This window comes from Eriocheir sinensis, unplaced genomic scaffold (genome assembly GCF_024679095.1).
Source record: "Eriocheir sinensis breed Jianghai 21 unplaced genomic scaffold, ASM2467909v1 Scaffold1461, whole genome shotgun sequence".
In the NCBI taxonomy this organism is placed as follows: domain Eukaryota; kingdom Metazoa; phylum Arthropoda; class Malacostraca; order Decapoda; family Varunidae; genus Eriocheir; species Eriocheir sinensis.
Genome location: NW_026110808.1, coordinates 35,739 through 51,457, shown reverse-complemented (window position 1 = coordinate 51,457; position 15,719 = coordinate 35,739). Strand labels below are relative to the sequence as shown.

Below are 15,719 nucleotides of genomic sequence, written 5' to 3'. Positions count from 1 at the left end.
GGTCCTGATGGTCGGCCCAGCCCGTTCTGGCGCAGGCGAGTGTTTATAGTGGCGCCATCTTGCATTGGCTCATGCTGCCCTCCCGGAGCTCATCTTTAATCCTAGAATCTAGAGTCCGGGTTGATAGGTGGTCTTCTGGACAGCATGTGGGTAGTTTTAAGCCACTCGGCAGCGGCTGAAAAATCCCAGCTTGGTGGCACCGGGCGGGGATTGAACTCGCGTCCTCCTGAACGCGGTGGTGTTACTCTGTCGATTCAGCCACCGCCTCCCCTGGGTACCAGGTATTAATCGGGGATTGTGTCCCGTCTCCTAGGATCTGTTCCCTTCTCCTATAATTCCTTCCCCTTCTGTCTCTCTCCGGCATATGACAACAGATGTTGCGCCGACTAAACCAAACTTTACAACTTTCAAGGGAAATAAAAAATGAGCTCCGGGGGTCAGCATGAACCAAGATCAGTTGTCGCTACTATGAACACTTGCCTGCGTCCATGGGCTGGGGCCGACCACCAGACCCTTCAAGAAAGCCTACCGGCGCTATAGACCAAGATGTAAAAAAAAAAAATAATAATAATAATCAGACAAATCAAATTCCTACTGTCGCGGAGAAGCCTCAGGCCCTGCAATGGGTTATCCACCAGGGATCACTCTAATCAGCAGATAAGGCAAAGGAGAAACCTGATGTGCACATATAACCTTTGTGTGGCACTGGATAACCTCACCTACTTATTTCTCTGAACTCCACTTACAGGTGCAGTGGTTAGCGTCCTTAGCTATGAATCTGCGGACCCGGGTTCGTACCCCAGCCCGGACAGAACGCGTTCAACCCACCCAGCTGTTGGGGGCTTCGTGGTGCAGTGGTTAGCACACTCGGCTCACAACCGAGAGAGCCCGGGTTCGATTCCCGGGCGGAGTGGAAAAATTTGGGCGGCTTTTCCGATACCCTACACCCCTGTCCACCCAGCAGTGAATGGGTACCAGGTATTAATTGGGGGTTGTGTCCCGTCTCCTGGGATCTGTTCCCTTCTCCTATAATTCCTTCCCCCTCCTGTCTCTTTCCGGCATATGACCACAGATGTTGCGCCGACTAAACGAAACTTTCCAACTTTTTCCACCCAGCTGTTCATCCTTCTTTTCGGGCTGATCGAGAAATGATTACCTGGGCACACCTGGTGAACATAAACTGTGACAACACCGGGCTTCATACTGGCCCGTGTCCCCGGTAATGAGTTCTTCCTACCTAAGTCTATATATACCAAATCAAGTCACTCTGCTTCAAAACTGCGACCGGTACGCGCAGGAGGCGGTTTTGGGGCGGAGCAGCGGGATGACGTCCCTTGGAGCGAAAAAAAAAAATATCCGCCAGTTCAGTGGTGACTAAGTTGGGGCCGTGTGTGCACTCTGGTTGTGCATTCTCGTCTTCTTTCACAGCGTGTTCAGGCAAGCCACTGACGAAAAAATATGTGTTTTTATTGTGCGTGACTGTAATTTCAATGCCTACAAACGGCGGTGTGGAGTGTGAGGGAGGGCATGTTGAAGTGATTGATTTAAATTAGTCCGCCTTTCCTCGTTTTCTCTAAATCCCTGTTTCTACATTCTCTATAATTCTCTTATAGTTTGGCTCCAAGCAGTGTCACGCATAAACCACGCCTCGGCCGTGTCTCCTCCCACAAACCTGCGTATGACTTGACTTGGTGTATATAGACTTAGCTTCCCACCACAGGCTCAAAGGAAGCGATGGAGTTGAGCACCGCAGCCACGCTCAGCTATAGTGGATGCACCCAGCTTTAACTTCACCTTTATATTGCACTAATGTAAATCTATTTTTTCTCTCTATAGGGGAGTGATGACAAAGGCCACGAGGGACCGGATGGCAAAGCAGAAATGAGAGATCTGGTGAGTCTGAATAAAATTACAATGAATACGTAAGTAGGTATATTTGTGCCATACACGATCACTTTTTGCGTGCAGGGGTTCGAACGCGGTGGGAGCGGAAAGTGATTCGCTATGTCATCCCCATGTTATAGTCTATGGGATGCCATACACGATCACTTTTTGGGTGCAGGGATTCGAACGCGGTGGGAGTGGAAAGTGATTCGCTATGGCCGGCCCATGTTAAAGTCAATGGGATGACATACACGATCACTTTTTGCGTGCAGAGATTCGAACGCGGTGGAAGCGGAAAGTGATTCGCTATGGCCGACCCATGTTATAGTCTATGGATGACATAGCCGCTCAAGTCCGTCCCGCGCTCCGCTCGCTACCCTGCTGGCCGCCTCGCCCCGGCGGTGTGCCCTAGAGAAGGCTCATGATTGCGTGCAGGGATTTGAACGCGGTGGGAGCGAGTAGTCATTCGCTATGTCATCCATAGGAATTACCATGGGGTTGCCAAGGCGACTCACAATTGAGCCGACGGAATCGGACGCGGTGTCCCAATACCTGGCAGAGGCGGCATGTCCTTCAGGTTCCAGACCGCCACGCTCTCCGGCGGTAGCATGTCCAGGGAGGTTTACCGCGGGAAGCGCGACAGCATGTGAGTAGTTTTAAGTCACTCGGCGGTGACTGAAAAATCCGAGGTGGTAGCGTGGGGATTCGAACCCGCGTCGTCTATCTCGCGGTGAATGTGGGTCCACGACGCTACGAATCCAACCACCGCGTACCCTGAGTCTCGAAGGCGCGTGCTGATGTGAGGAGTGACGCCATGCTGAGACACTATACTTAACAAGCAATGAGGAAACCAGAAACATTTTTATAATTTTTATTTAAGCACACAAAAACGCTTCTTAGTAATTGTACACAAACGCATACAATGTAGACGGATACAACTCGGAAACTTTTTAAATTTTTTTATTTAAACACACAAAAACGCTTCTTAGTAATTGTATACAAACACACGCAAATTAAATGGTTGCAACTCGTTTCTTTTTCATTTAAGATGGAGGTGAGGGTGCAGACGATGGATTGAAGGTTGATTTTTCTTCCTTTGACGGGTGCTTATCATCCTTTGTATAGTAACTGTATATTTTTATTTTGGGGAAGATGATGTATAAGTAACCGCACACATGTTAAACATAGAGTTTGAGGTTAAGCACACAAAAAACAAATTTGTTAAGAAAAGGAGAGAGAAAAAGAGGAGAAAAGGAGAGGAAAAGAAAAAAGGAGAAAGAGAAGAGAAAAGGAGAAAGAGAGGATAAAAGGAGAGATAGAAAGAGAAGAGGAAGCGAGAGAGAGAAAAAGAGGAGAAAAGGAGACGAAGAGAAAAGAGAAAAGGAGAGGAAGAGAGAGGAGAAAAAGAAAGGAAGAGAAGAAAAGGAGAGGGATAAAGAGAGAGAGAGAGAGAGAGAGAGAGAGAGAGAGAGAGAGAGAGAGAGAGAGAGAGAGAGAGAGAGAGAGAGAGAGAGAGAGAGAGAGAGAGAGAGAGAGAAGATGAAAAAGGACAAAGAGAAAGGAAGAAAGAAATATTATATGAATAACGGGGAGTTGGCTTATGAGAGCACGTGCAAACACTAACACAGTTGGAAATATACTTTGGAAGATAGCGATGATGGGAAAGTCGTTACGTAAAATTCGCTACACACCTGCTTCCGCCCTTCCCCCCCCCCCCCCCATCCCACCGCACCCCACCCTCCTCTAGCAGATGTGATAGGTATCTCCCACTCTTCCGCGTTAGGCGAACAAAGCTGAGCCCTGGTGGGGAATGGCTTAACGTCACGGTGTTGACTCGTCTCTGTTGCGGGATGATGGTATATTTCTCGTGAGAATGAGAAGCAATGCTTTGTGTAAACAGTGTGGGAGACGAAAGTCGTTTAGTGGATCGTGTCGGTCGTGTGTCGACAGTGACTGCCGTGGAGATGACTCATTGTTTAAACATTGTGGGAGACGTTTCACATCTCTCCTTCCGTCCATGAGTGTTCTTCACCACGAGCTGACAATGCAGAAAAACTCTGTGAAAGCTGTGGAATGGTATTCGGCGGGATACATCTGCATCCCCTCCCCCCTTTCCCGCGTTTTTCCGGGCGTCAAGATAAAGAATTAAACTACCACCGCGATAGTCTTTATATAAGGAATACTTAAAATGAATAGGATTTTATGATTTTTATTGATATCTAGTGAGAAACTAACATGCCAAAATCTTATATTAGCTTAATGCAGGTCGATTATTTTTCGTTTGTCTTAAATCCAAACTTAATCCAGTCTGAATAGTTAAACCATTACATGAACACAATAAATTTTCAATTACACTCTAAAAATACATCTTAATTCTGGATGAGAGGGATTCAGACAAGTTATAGTACACATATATGGCATACATGATAATAATGATAATAATAATAATAATAATAATAATAATAATAATAATAATAGTAATAATAATAATAATAATAGTAATAATAATAATAATAACATTGTTAAAATGGATCTTAATTCTGGATGAGAGGGATAATTCAGACAAGTTATAGTACACACATATGGCATACATGCTAATAATAATAATAATAGTAATAATAATAATAATAATAATAATAAGAAGAAGAAGAATGATAATAATATTAATGATAATATAATAATAACATTGTAAAAATGCATCTTAATTCTGGATGAGGGGGATAATTCAGACAAGTTATAGTACATACACATGGCATACATGATAATAATAATGATGATAATAATAATAATAATAATAATAATAATAATAATAATAATAATAATAATATTGCAACGTTCTGTGGATCATATGTACGTTTCTACTACCTAGTTACCACGTCCCCATCACCTTTTAAGAACCCTTTTACTACATCCCATTACGCCAATGCTGTGTATTGGTACCTTTAATGTGCATATTCCCACAACCTTTCTGATAATCGGGGGCTTCGTGGTGCAGTGGTTAGCACACTCGGCTCATAACCGAGAGAGACCTAGTTCGATTCCCGGGCGGAGTGGAAAAATTTTGCGGGGATTAAACCTTCCCATACTCATATCTTTGAGCATGCGAAGACAATGAAGTGTAAAAAAAAACTTGCTTTTTTATCTCGTAAAGGAAGAAAAACAATCACAAAGGAGTAGGTCAAGTAGGTCATTGCGTTTTTTTTTTGTGTGTGTGTGTTTGCTACGTTACTGTTACCTTTAGCGTGAATATTGCCACATTCTCCCTACTAAGCATACCATTGCCTTTCTGCTACGTTTCTTGCAACGGTTCCTTCTATTACCTGTTACCTGTGTCATACATCATATCTTCGTTAACTGCTCACAGTCACATAACCATAAATTTTACTTTTCGTTAATGCATATAAACGACGCTGAAAATCAATGTAGTTACACTTGAAGATGAGATGATCGTAAAAATCTAACTTGTTCTTAGTCAGCAAATGAGCAAAGATAAGACAAGACAAGACATTCTTAACTTATTATATTTTATTCATACTTTTCTCCTTTCTCTTTTTTTTGGGGGGGAAATCAGTATATGCAATCCAATATAACACATTTATTTAGAACATGTCAAAGTGCTAATTATTGAGAGGGTGATTTTTTTTTCTATTTGAAAAAACAAAAAAACAGACAGAATAATATAGTTCGCTGGTTAAGGCACTTGTTCTTTCCAGACATTATGGAAATGATTTTGATGACGGTAAAATCTTGAACTCCATATAAGCATTGTAACGCTGTTACCTTCACTAATTCCACACATTCATTTGCTTACGGGAGGATATAATAAGAAAGAAAAGATAGTTATACTTTGAGCTTTCAGAAAAATAGGTAATTTAGTCTACAACTTTAACTATATTTTTTTCCTAAACACTTAAAAAAAAATAACTCCCATAACATGACACACAATTCTCAAAATGAATCTTAAGTACATTAGGAAGCAGAGTATGCACTTTTTAGGGGGTATAGAAAAATGATTTTGCTGGGATTAAACCTTCCCATACTCATATCCTTGAGCATGCGAAGACAATGAAGTGTGAAAAACATCAAAATTATAAAAAAAATACACTCATCACATTTTTTTCTACCCAAATGTTCGATCCCACCCACACTATGAATCGCGAAAAAAAAACTAGGTATTGCTCGTAAAGGAAGAAATACAATCACAAAGGAGTAAGTCAAGCTGTCAATAACACCAAAAAAAACGACAAAAAAAAAAAAAATAGATATACTTTCCCCTGATATAAAAATGATCTTACCTAGCAAATATATTCTAATATTTGACCTAATACGTTGAGGACAAGGTCAACAATACCAAGGGATTATAGTGGGTCCTATTAGACAGTAGTGTGGAATGGAACCAAACCACAGTAAACCACAGGATTAGGTCAACAATATAAGTGAATCTCCAAGATCCTATTAGAAAGTAGCATGTAATGGAACCCAAACACCAGGAAACCATGGAGTTAATGTGGTCAACGCATGATACTCAGATATGGAGGAAAATTAAAGAACCATATTTTTTTTATCAGTTAATGTGACCAGTAATGTTAATTTCTATAACCAGAGACCAATGAGGACTAAAATATTTCTGTATTTCTGTATTGCCAGAACACTTTAAACCTTGAGAAAGGACGCGGGATAACCATGTGCCTGAACCGGGCCTTCAGGGAAAACTTATCAAAACGTACTGGAGGAAACCAATTAGTTACTGTATGGAAGGGTATTAGTGACATGTCATCATGTATAACTAAGGTGGGCAGAACGCACTCTCTTATTAATCTTTTCACCTGCTGATGATCATTACCAAAAGGGAATACACACTATATAAATAGAAGATAAGTGAATGTAAAACAAGTACCAAATTAAGCATGTTAGGAACCAGACATGCTCTACAGTGTTCCGGACATACAGGCTGACAATCAATGATTTAGCATTGTTGAAACCGACACCTTAATAGGGAATATATTACAGGTTTACCTTATCCTAATCTTAGCGTATCCTATGCATCATCAAATATTGTATGCAGAGAAAATAAAGGAGTTACCAAATGACTAGCAAATTGAACGGAAAATAAAAGAGTACGACAAGTACATATCAATTTTGGTTACACATAGTATCAAAAGATAAAAAAAAGCTCATTGATTAGGATCAGGTATGTAAAAGGGAATTGCGGCTCAAAAACTAAATACATGGAATTCACAGTATATACAGTAAATTGAGTAAAATTACAGAAAAAAATATAATAAACCAATAAACATTACGTTTCAATGAATATTGTTCATATAAATTCTTGCTGGAAGACTTTGATTATTGAAAAATAAATCCTCCCACTTGTGAACACTATGATCAGTAGTTCTTAATACCAGTATTTCATGATCTTTAATTCAATTAGGGTGAATATTTCCTCTATTACCACTTTTCCTTTTGGAATTTTATTCTTCCACTTGATAGTTTTTAAACACTTTTGAGTGTTTTGATGTCTCATTTGTTGTTAAAATGAATAATAACCATAATATGACAATTGGGGAGATTGTATTACCCCCCCCCCAAAAAAAAAAAAAAAGAGAAAGGAGAAAAGTATGAATAAAATATAATAAGTTAAGAATGTCTTGTCTTGTCTTATCTTTGCTCATTTGCTGACTAAGAACAAATTAGATTTTTACGATCATCTCATCTTCAAGTGTAACTACATTGATTTTCAGCGTCGTTTATATGCATTAACGAAAAGTAAAATTTATGGTTATGTGACTGTGAGCAGTTAACGAAGATATGATGTATGACACAGGTAACAGGTAATAGAAGGAACCGTTGCAAGAAACGTAGCAGAAAGGCAATGGTATGCTTAGTAGGAAGAATGTAGCAATATTCACGCTAAAGGTAACAGTAACGTAGCAAAAACACACACACAAAAAAAACGCAATGACCTACTTGACCTACTCCTTTGTGATTGTATTTCTTCCTTTACGAGATAAAAAAGCAAGTTTTTTTTTACACTTCATTGTCTTCGCATGCTCAAGGATATGAGTATGGGAAGGTTTAATCCCAGCAAAATTTTTCCACTCCGCCCGGGAATCGAACTAGGTCTCTCTCGGTTATGAGCCGAGTGTGCTAACCACTGCACCCCGATTATCAGAAAGGTTGTGGGAATATGCACATTAAAGGTACCAATACATAGCATTGGCGTAATGGGATGTAGTAAAAGGGTTCTTAAAAGGTGATTGGGACGTGGTAACTAGGTAGTAGAAACGTACATATGATCCACAGAACGTTGCAATATTATTATTATTATTATTATTATTATTATTATTATTAATATTATTATTGTTATTATTATTATTATCATGTATGCCATGTGTGTACTATAATTTCTCTGAATTATCCCTCTCATCCAGAATTAAGATGCATTTTAACAATGTTATTATTATCATTATTGTTATTATTATTATTATTATTATTATTATTATTATTATTATTATTATTATTATTATTATTATTATTATTATTATTATTATTATTATTATTATTATTATCATGTATGCCATATGTGTGTACTATAACTTGTCTGAATTATCCCTCTCATCCAGAATTAAGATGCATTTTTACAGTGTTATTATTATCATTATTATTATTATTATTATTATTATTATTATTATTATTATTATTATTATTATTATTATTATTATTAATATTATTATTGTTATTATTATTATTATCATGTATGCCATGTGTGTACTATAATTTCTCTGAATTATCCCTCTCATCCAGAATTAAGATGCATTTTAACAATGTTATTATTATCATTATTATTATTATTATTATTATTATTATTATTATTATTATTATTATTATTATTATTATTATTATTATTATTATTATTATTATTATTATTATTATTATTATCATGTATGCCATATGTGTGTACTGTAACTTGTCTGAATCCCTCTCATCCAGAATTAAGATGTATTTTTAGAGTGTAATTAAAAATTTATTGTGTTCATGTAATGGTTTAACTATTCAGACTGGATTAAGTTTGGATTTAAGACAAACGAAAAATAATCGACCTGCATTAAGCTAATATAAGATTTTGGCATGTTAGTTTCTCACTAGATATCAATAAAAATCATAAAATCCTATTCATTTTAAGTATTCCTTATATAAAGACTATCGCGGTGGTAGTTTAATTCTTTATCTTGACGCCCGGAAAAACGCGGGAAAGGGGGGAGGGGATGCAGATGTATCCCGCCGAATACCATTCCACAGCTTTCACAGAGTTTTTCTGCATTGTTATAGTCTGTTCGGAGTATGAAGTCGGTTCAAGGTGTGGCAGATTCCAGAATTCCCATGAGTGCAGCGCTCCCAGTTCGACCGCCAATTATCAGATTAGCACTCTCTCCCGGCCTACCCACCCACAACCCACCTGTTTATTTCTCTCCCTCTCCCTCTCTCTCCCTCTCGACCCGGGGGAGGGACCTAGGGGGACACACCGACCACCACCACCACCACTACCACCACCACAACGTGGCAACATGGGAAAAAATCGCTGCCACATGTCATAGAATTTATACAAATCCTTGTTATAATCCTAATCATCGACACTCATTGTACTGTGTAGCTTCTTTTACTATATACAGTATATATAAAATATCGCTTTCAAATAGCAAATGGATGGGAAACAAGAGAGAGACGCATGTACGAAGGCTGATTTGGCAGCATGGGTAGAGGTAAACGACGATACCAGCTCTACCCTGAACCGACTTCATGCTCCGAACAGACTATAGCTCGTGGTGAAGAACACTCATGGACGGAAGGAGAGATGTGAAACGTCTCCCACAATGTTTAAACAATGAGTCATCTCCACGGCGGTCACTGTCGACACACGACCGACATGATCCACTAAACGACTTTCGTCTCCCACACTGTTTACACAAAGCATTGCTTCTCATTCTCACGAGAAATATACCATCATCCCGCAATAGAGACGAGTCAACACCGTGACGTTAAGCCATTCCCCACCAGGGCTCAGCTTTGTTCGCCTAACGCGGAAGAGTGGGAGGTACCTATCACATCTGCTAGAGGAGGGTGGGGTGCGGTGGGGGGAGGGGGCGGGGTGAAGGGCGGAAGCAGGTGTGTAGCGAATTTTACGTAATGACTTTCCCATCATCGCCATCTTCCATAGTATATTTCCAACTGTGTTAGTGTTTGCACGTGCTCTCATAAGCCAACTCCCCGTTATTCATATAATATTTCTTTCTTCCTTTCTCTTTGTCCTTTTTCATCTTCGTCTCTCTCTCTCTCTCTCTCTCTCTCTCTCTCTCTCTCTCTCTCTCTCTCTCTCTCTCTCTCTCTCTCTCTCTTCTCTTTCTCCCTCTCCTTTTCTTCTCTTCGTTTCTTTTTCTCCTCTCTCTTCCTCTCCTTTTCTCCTCTTTTTCTCTCTCTCCCTTCCTCTTCTCTTTTTCTCTCCTTTTAACCTCTCTTTCTCCTTTTCTCTTCTCTTTCTCCTTTTCTCCTCTCTCTTCCTCTCCTTTTCTCTTTTCTCTTCCTCTCCTTTTCTCCTCTTTTTCTCTCTCTCCCTTCGTCTTCTCTTTCTCTCTTTCCTTTTATCCTCTTTTTCTTCTTTTCTCTTCTCTTTCTCCTTTTCTCTTCTCTCTTCCTCTCCTTTTCTCCTCTTTTTCTCTCTCTCCTTTTCTTAACATAACTTTGTTTTTTTGTGTGCTTAACGTATATGCTTAACCTAAAACTCTATGTTTAACATGTGTGCGGTTACTTATACATCATCTTCCCCAAAATAAAAAGATACAGTTACTATACAAAGGATGATAAGCACCCGTCAAAGGAAGAAAAATCAACCTTCAATCTATCGTCTGCACCCTTACCTCCATCTCAAATGAAAAAGAAACGAGTTGCAACCATTTAATTTGCGTGTGTTTGTATACAATTACTAAGAAGCGTTTTTGTGTGTTTAAATAAAAATTATAAAAAACTTTCCGAATTGTATCCGTCTGCATTGTATGCGTTTGTGTACAATTACTAAGAAGCGTTTTTGTGTGCTTAAATAAGAATTATAAAAATGTTTCTGGTTTTGGTTCTGTATCCTCATTGCTTGTTAAGTATAGTGTCTCAGCATGGCGTCACTCCTCTTCACATCAGCACGCGCCCTTGAGACTCAGGGTACGCGGTGGCTGGATTGGTAGCGTCGTGGACCCACATTCACCGCGAGATGGACGACGCGGGTTCAAATCCCCACGCTACCACCTCGGATTTTTCAGTCACCGCCGAGTGACTTAAAACTATCCACATGCTGTCGCGCTTCCCGCGGTAAACCTCCCTGGACATGCTACCGCCGGAGAGCGTGGCGGTCTGGAACCTGAAGGACATGCCACCTCTGCCAGGTGTTGGGACACCACGTCCGATTCCGTCGGCTCAATTGTGAGTCGCCTTGGCAACCCCATGGTAATTCCTATGGATGACATAGCGAATCACTACTCGCTCCCACCGCGTTCGAATCCCTGCACGCAATCGTGAGCCTTCTCTAGGGCACACCGCCGGGGCGAAGCGGCCAGCAGGGTAGCGAGCGGAGCGCGGGACGGACTTGAGCGGCTGTGTCATCCATAGACTATAACATGGGCCGGCCATAGCGAATCACTTCCCGCTCCCACCGCGTTCGAATCCTTGCACGCAAAAAGTGATCGTGTTTGTCCTCACCAACGACTGTTGCTTAAATTACAGGCTCACGGAGTAGAGGGTAAAGCTTTGGGCTGGGTCAAGGCGTGGCTTAGCAATAGGAAGCAAAGAGTGCAAATTAATGGTAAAAGATCTGACTGGGGATGTGTTACCAGTAGTGTCCCACAAGGTTCGGTATTAGGTCCACTTTTGTTTATTATTTATATCAATGACTTAGATACAGGAATTAGTAGTGATGTTAGTAAATTTGCAGATGATACCAAGATCGGTAGATTAATTGAGTCGGATCGGGACGCTATTATTCTCCAAGGTGAACTCAACAGATTGTATGACTGGGCGGATAAATGGCAGATGGAGTTCAATGTAAGGAAGTGCAGTATTCTGAGTGTAGGTAGGAACAACCCCTCACATAACTATTGCTTAAATGACACTCTCATAAGCAGGTCTGGGTGCGAGAGGGATTTAGGGGTCTTAGTGAGCTCTGATCTCCGTCCAAGGGCACAATGCATTCAAGCTAGAAATCGAGCTAATAGGGTACTGGGATTTATTTCAAGGAGCGTAAGCAACAGAAGCCCCGAAGTCTTCCTCAAACAATATTTAGCATTTGTTAGACCTCATCTTGACTATGCGGCCCAGTTCTGGTCACCTTACTATAGAATGGATATCAGAATGTTAAAATCGGTGCAGAGGAGGATGACTAAGATGATTCAGGGGTTGAGAAACTTGCCATACGAGGAAAGACTCAAACAGTTAAACTTGCATTCTCTAGAAAGGCGAAGGGTGCGTGGAGACATGATCGAGGTTTATAAATGGATGAAGGGCTTTAATAAGGGAGACATTCATAAGGTTTTGTTGGTAAGAGAACCGGGTAGGACACGAAGTAATGGGTTTAAACTGGATAAATTCAGATTCAACAGGGACATAGGCAAAAATTGGTTTACTAACAGGGTGGTGGATGAGTGGAATAGGCTTAGCAGTCATGTGGTGAGTGCCAATACAATTGTCACATTAAAAAATAGATTAGATAAATTCATGGACAGCGATACTAGGTGGGGGTAGATACACGGGAGCTTAGGGTCAAAGGAGCTGCCTCGTACAGGCCTACCGGCCTCTTGTAGACTCCTGCGTTCTTATGTTCTTATGTTCTTATGTCATCCCATAGACTATAACATGGGCCGGCCATAGCGAATCACCTTCCACTCCCACCGCGTTCGAATCCCTGCACGCAAAAAGTGATCGTGTATGGCATCCCATAGACTATAACATGGGGATGACATAGCGAATCACTTTCCGCTCCCACCGCGTTCGAACCCCTGCACGCAAAAAGTGATCGTGTATGGCACAAATATACCTACTTACGTATGTACTCCGCTATACATAGTTTCATCACTCTTGTCTTCCTGTCAGCTATTCCGAATATTCTTTTATTCTTTCCTCTGTTTTTTTCATTAAGACACGAGACTTCATGGAAACCAATCCTAGTGTTGTGAACGGCCACCAAGTCTTTGAAGGAGACATGGTCTTGACGGAGAGCCAGTGGCGAGCGGTCAGGGAGAGGAAGGCCCTTGCAGACCTCTCAGCGCGCTGGCCTGAACAGGGCGGCTTCCCCACCGTGCCCTACTACCTCGACACTACCGACTGTATGTAAAAATTATGTTTCCATTCACAAGCAGACAAAGACGAGCGTACTAGTAGTATTTGGCCTACTATCGAGATGTGTTAACATACTAAAAAAAAAAAGAATTATAAATCTGGAATCTATACGATAGTTCAGTAACACAGCCAGTCTCTTTCTTTATACCATAAAAAAATGTTTGTTTTCGGTTTTCACCTCGGACTCAGCCGCCACTGTGGCTGCCATAAATGCAGCGATTGCTCACTGGGAGCAAAACACCTGCATCAGATTCCAGCTCACGTCCAACCTCGTTCAACCACACGTCAGGTTTTTTGAAGGGTCTGGATGCTGGTCGTATGTCGGCATGCTGGGCCAGAATGGACAAGACATTTCCATTGGAAGTGGCTGCAAAGAAGTAAGTACACTATGGTAATATTATGTCGTAATACAATAAATTATATAGTTACCATACTGCCCTCCCCAATACCGCTCACTCTACACTGGTTCTGCTCCCATGACATACTCTGTTCCCTTAACATTTAAAACTTATGCCACTTGGTTTAACTGTCTTTCCATGCCTCTACTGATTCCTTGCATTAAACCTTCCCATGAAGTCTTCTCCTAGAAACCTTCCTCTATTAAGAAACCATACGAAAGTAAATGAAATTCAGGAGTCGCAGCTGTTTGCACAGAAGATGACAGCACCACAAAAACATTACCATTGATAACTAAATAATAAATAGTAATAATAATAGATGAGATAATGATGAATAACAATAACAAAAATAATGGTAGCTATTATGTGTGTGTGTGTGTGTGTGTGTGTGTGTGTGTGTGTGTGTGTGTGTGTGTGTGTGTGTGTGTAGTAATTTAGTTGCCAGAGGCTTGACAAAGTCTTAATAACATCGTTCTCCTCGACGCGGGTCAGCTCGGCATTGTCGCCCATGAGATCGGACACGCCATTGGGTTCGTGCACGAGCAGAGTCGCCCCGACCGTGACGACTATGTGGTCATCAATGATGGCAACATTCAAACTGGCAAGGAAAACAACTTCAATAAGCACAGCACGTCAGTGGTCAACACCTACGGCATACCATACGACTACTCATCCGACATGCACTACGGCTCTACGGTGAGGGACTTTGCATGAGTATGGTTTCCTTCTTACCATGATGACTATACGCTCCCCTATTGTAAAACGTCTCGTCGTCTTAGGGCCAGTTTTACAGTCCAATACAGCAAGTTTGCGAGCTCCCCTACCAAACGGGGGCTTCGTGGTGCAGTGGTTAGCACACTCGGCTCACAATCGAGAGAGCCCGGGTTCGATTCCCGGGCGGAGTGGAAAAATTTGGGCGGCTTTTCTGATACCCTACGCCCCTGTCCACCCAGCAGTGAATGGGTACCAGGTATTAATCGGGGGTTGTGTCCCGTCTCCTGGGGTCTTTTCCCCTCTATAATTCCTTCCCCCTCCTGACTCTATCCGGCATATGACCACAGATGTTGCGCCGACTAAACCAAACTTTCCTTTTCCCCAACCAAACACAAAATACGACGAAAATTCCTTGTAGCTCTAGTTGATATAAAAGGTGGAGGAATTTCAGGAAACTACACAGGAAATCTCTTTATTAGTATATCATGTAATGAGTAGAAATAGCGGATCATTGCAGTGGATATGGTTTGGTTTGGGCGCTTACAATGACAGAGGGCCAGTTTCACAGTTCCCCATGATGGGTTCGTAAGCTCCCAAACCAATACCGGAGCCTTCGAAATTTCCTTGTATAGTGTCTGGTGTTTATATTTAAGTTCACAAATTTTATGAAACTATACAGGAAAAGTCTTGTGTATTAAGTGTGGCATCAAAGACCTCACCATTTTGGATTGTATGGGATTCTATAGTTTGGTTCGGGCTGTTACGAAGACACTGTGTTGGACTGTGAAATCGGCTCAGAGTGTTGGACTGTCGAACTGGCCCTTAACTCCCCGCAGCAGACTCTCACCTTGACACATTTTTCAGGGCTTCACCAACAACGGCAAGACGACCATCGCCACCCTATATCCCTTGGCGCAGGAGCTCATCGGCCAGCGCACGGGACTCTCTCACAGGGACATACTATTGGCCAACACCATGTACGGCTGCATCAGTGAGTATGATATATGAGTAATTAAGGGGCTACTATTACACTGGGCAAATTTTCCGTCGATCTTCAGTCAAACCACGATTTCCGCTGGCGTGGTTCTCATTTGTTTCTTGTTATTGCTGCTGCTGCTGCTGATGATGATGGTGAGTAATACCGTCGTCCTTCGGTGAAATCTACCGTAGCTCTGGAAGATCGTGGACACGTCAGAAAACCACGGAAATATGAGAACCATGCCAGCGGAAATCGTGGTTTGGCTGAAGATCCACGGAAAATTTGCCCAGTGTAATAGCCCCTTAACCCGGTAGCTGCGGGGATCATATTTCCTAAAGGCCCTTCCATCTAAGCGAGAAAAATGAGAAAAA

General features: G+C 41.4%; 1 protein-coding gene across 1 annotated transcript in view; it reads left to right on the top strand.

Annotated features, from left to right (window-relative positions):
• Window positions 1–15,719, top strand: part of LOC126990142 (protein SpAN-like) — a 39,598-nt gene that overhangs the window by 18,516 nt on the left and 5,363 nt on the right. The window contains exons 2-6 of the mRNA XM_050848704.1: window positions 1,837–1,893; window positions 13,058–13,244; window positions 13,447–13,634; window positions 14,148–14,351; window positions 15,234–15,360. Coding sequence (XP_050704661.1) covers window positions 1,882–1,893; window positions 13,058–13,244; window positions 13,447–13,634; window positions 14,148–14,351; window positions 15,234–15,360 — 718 coding nt within the window. The 5' untranslated portion in view covers window positions 1,837–1,881. The remainder of the gene's footprint in view (window positions 1–1,836; window positions 1,894–13,057; window positions 13,245–13,446; window positions 13,635–14,147; window positions 14,352–15,233; window positions 15,361–15,719) is intronic.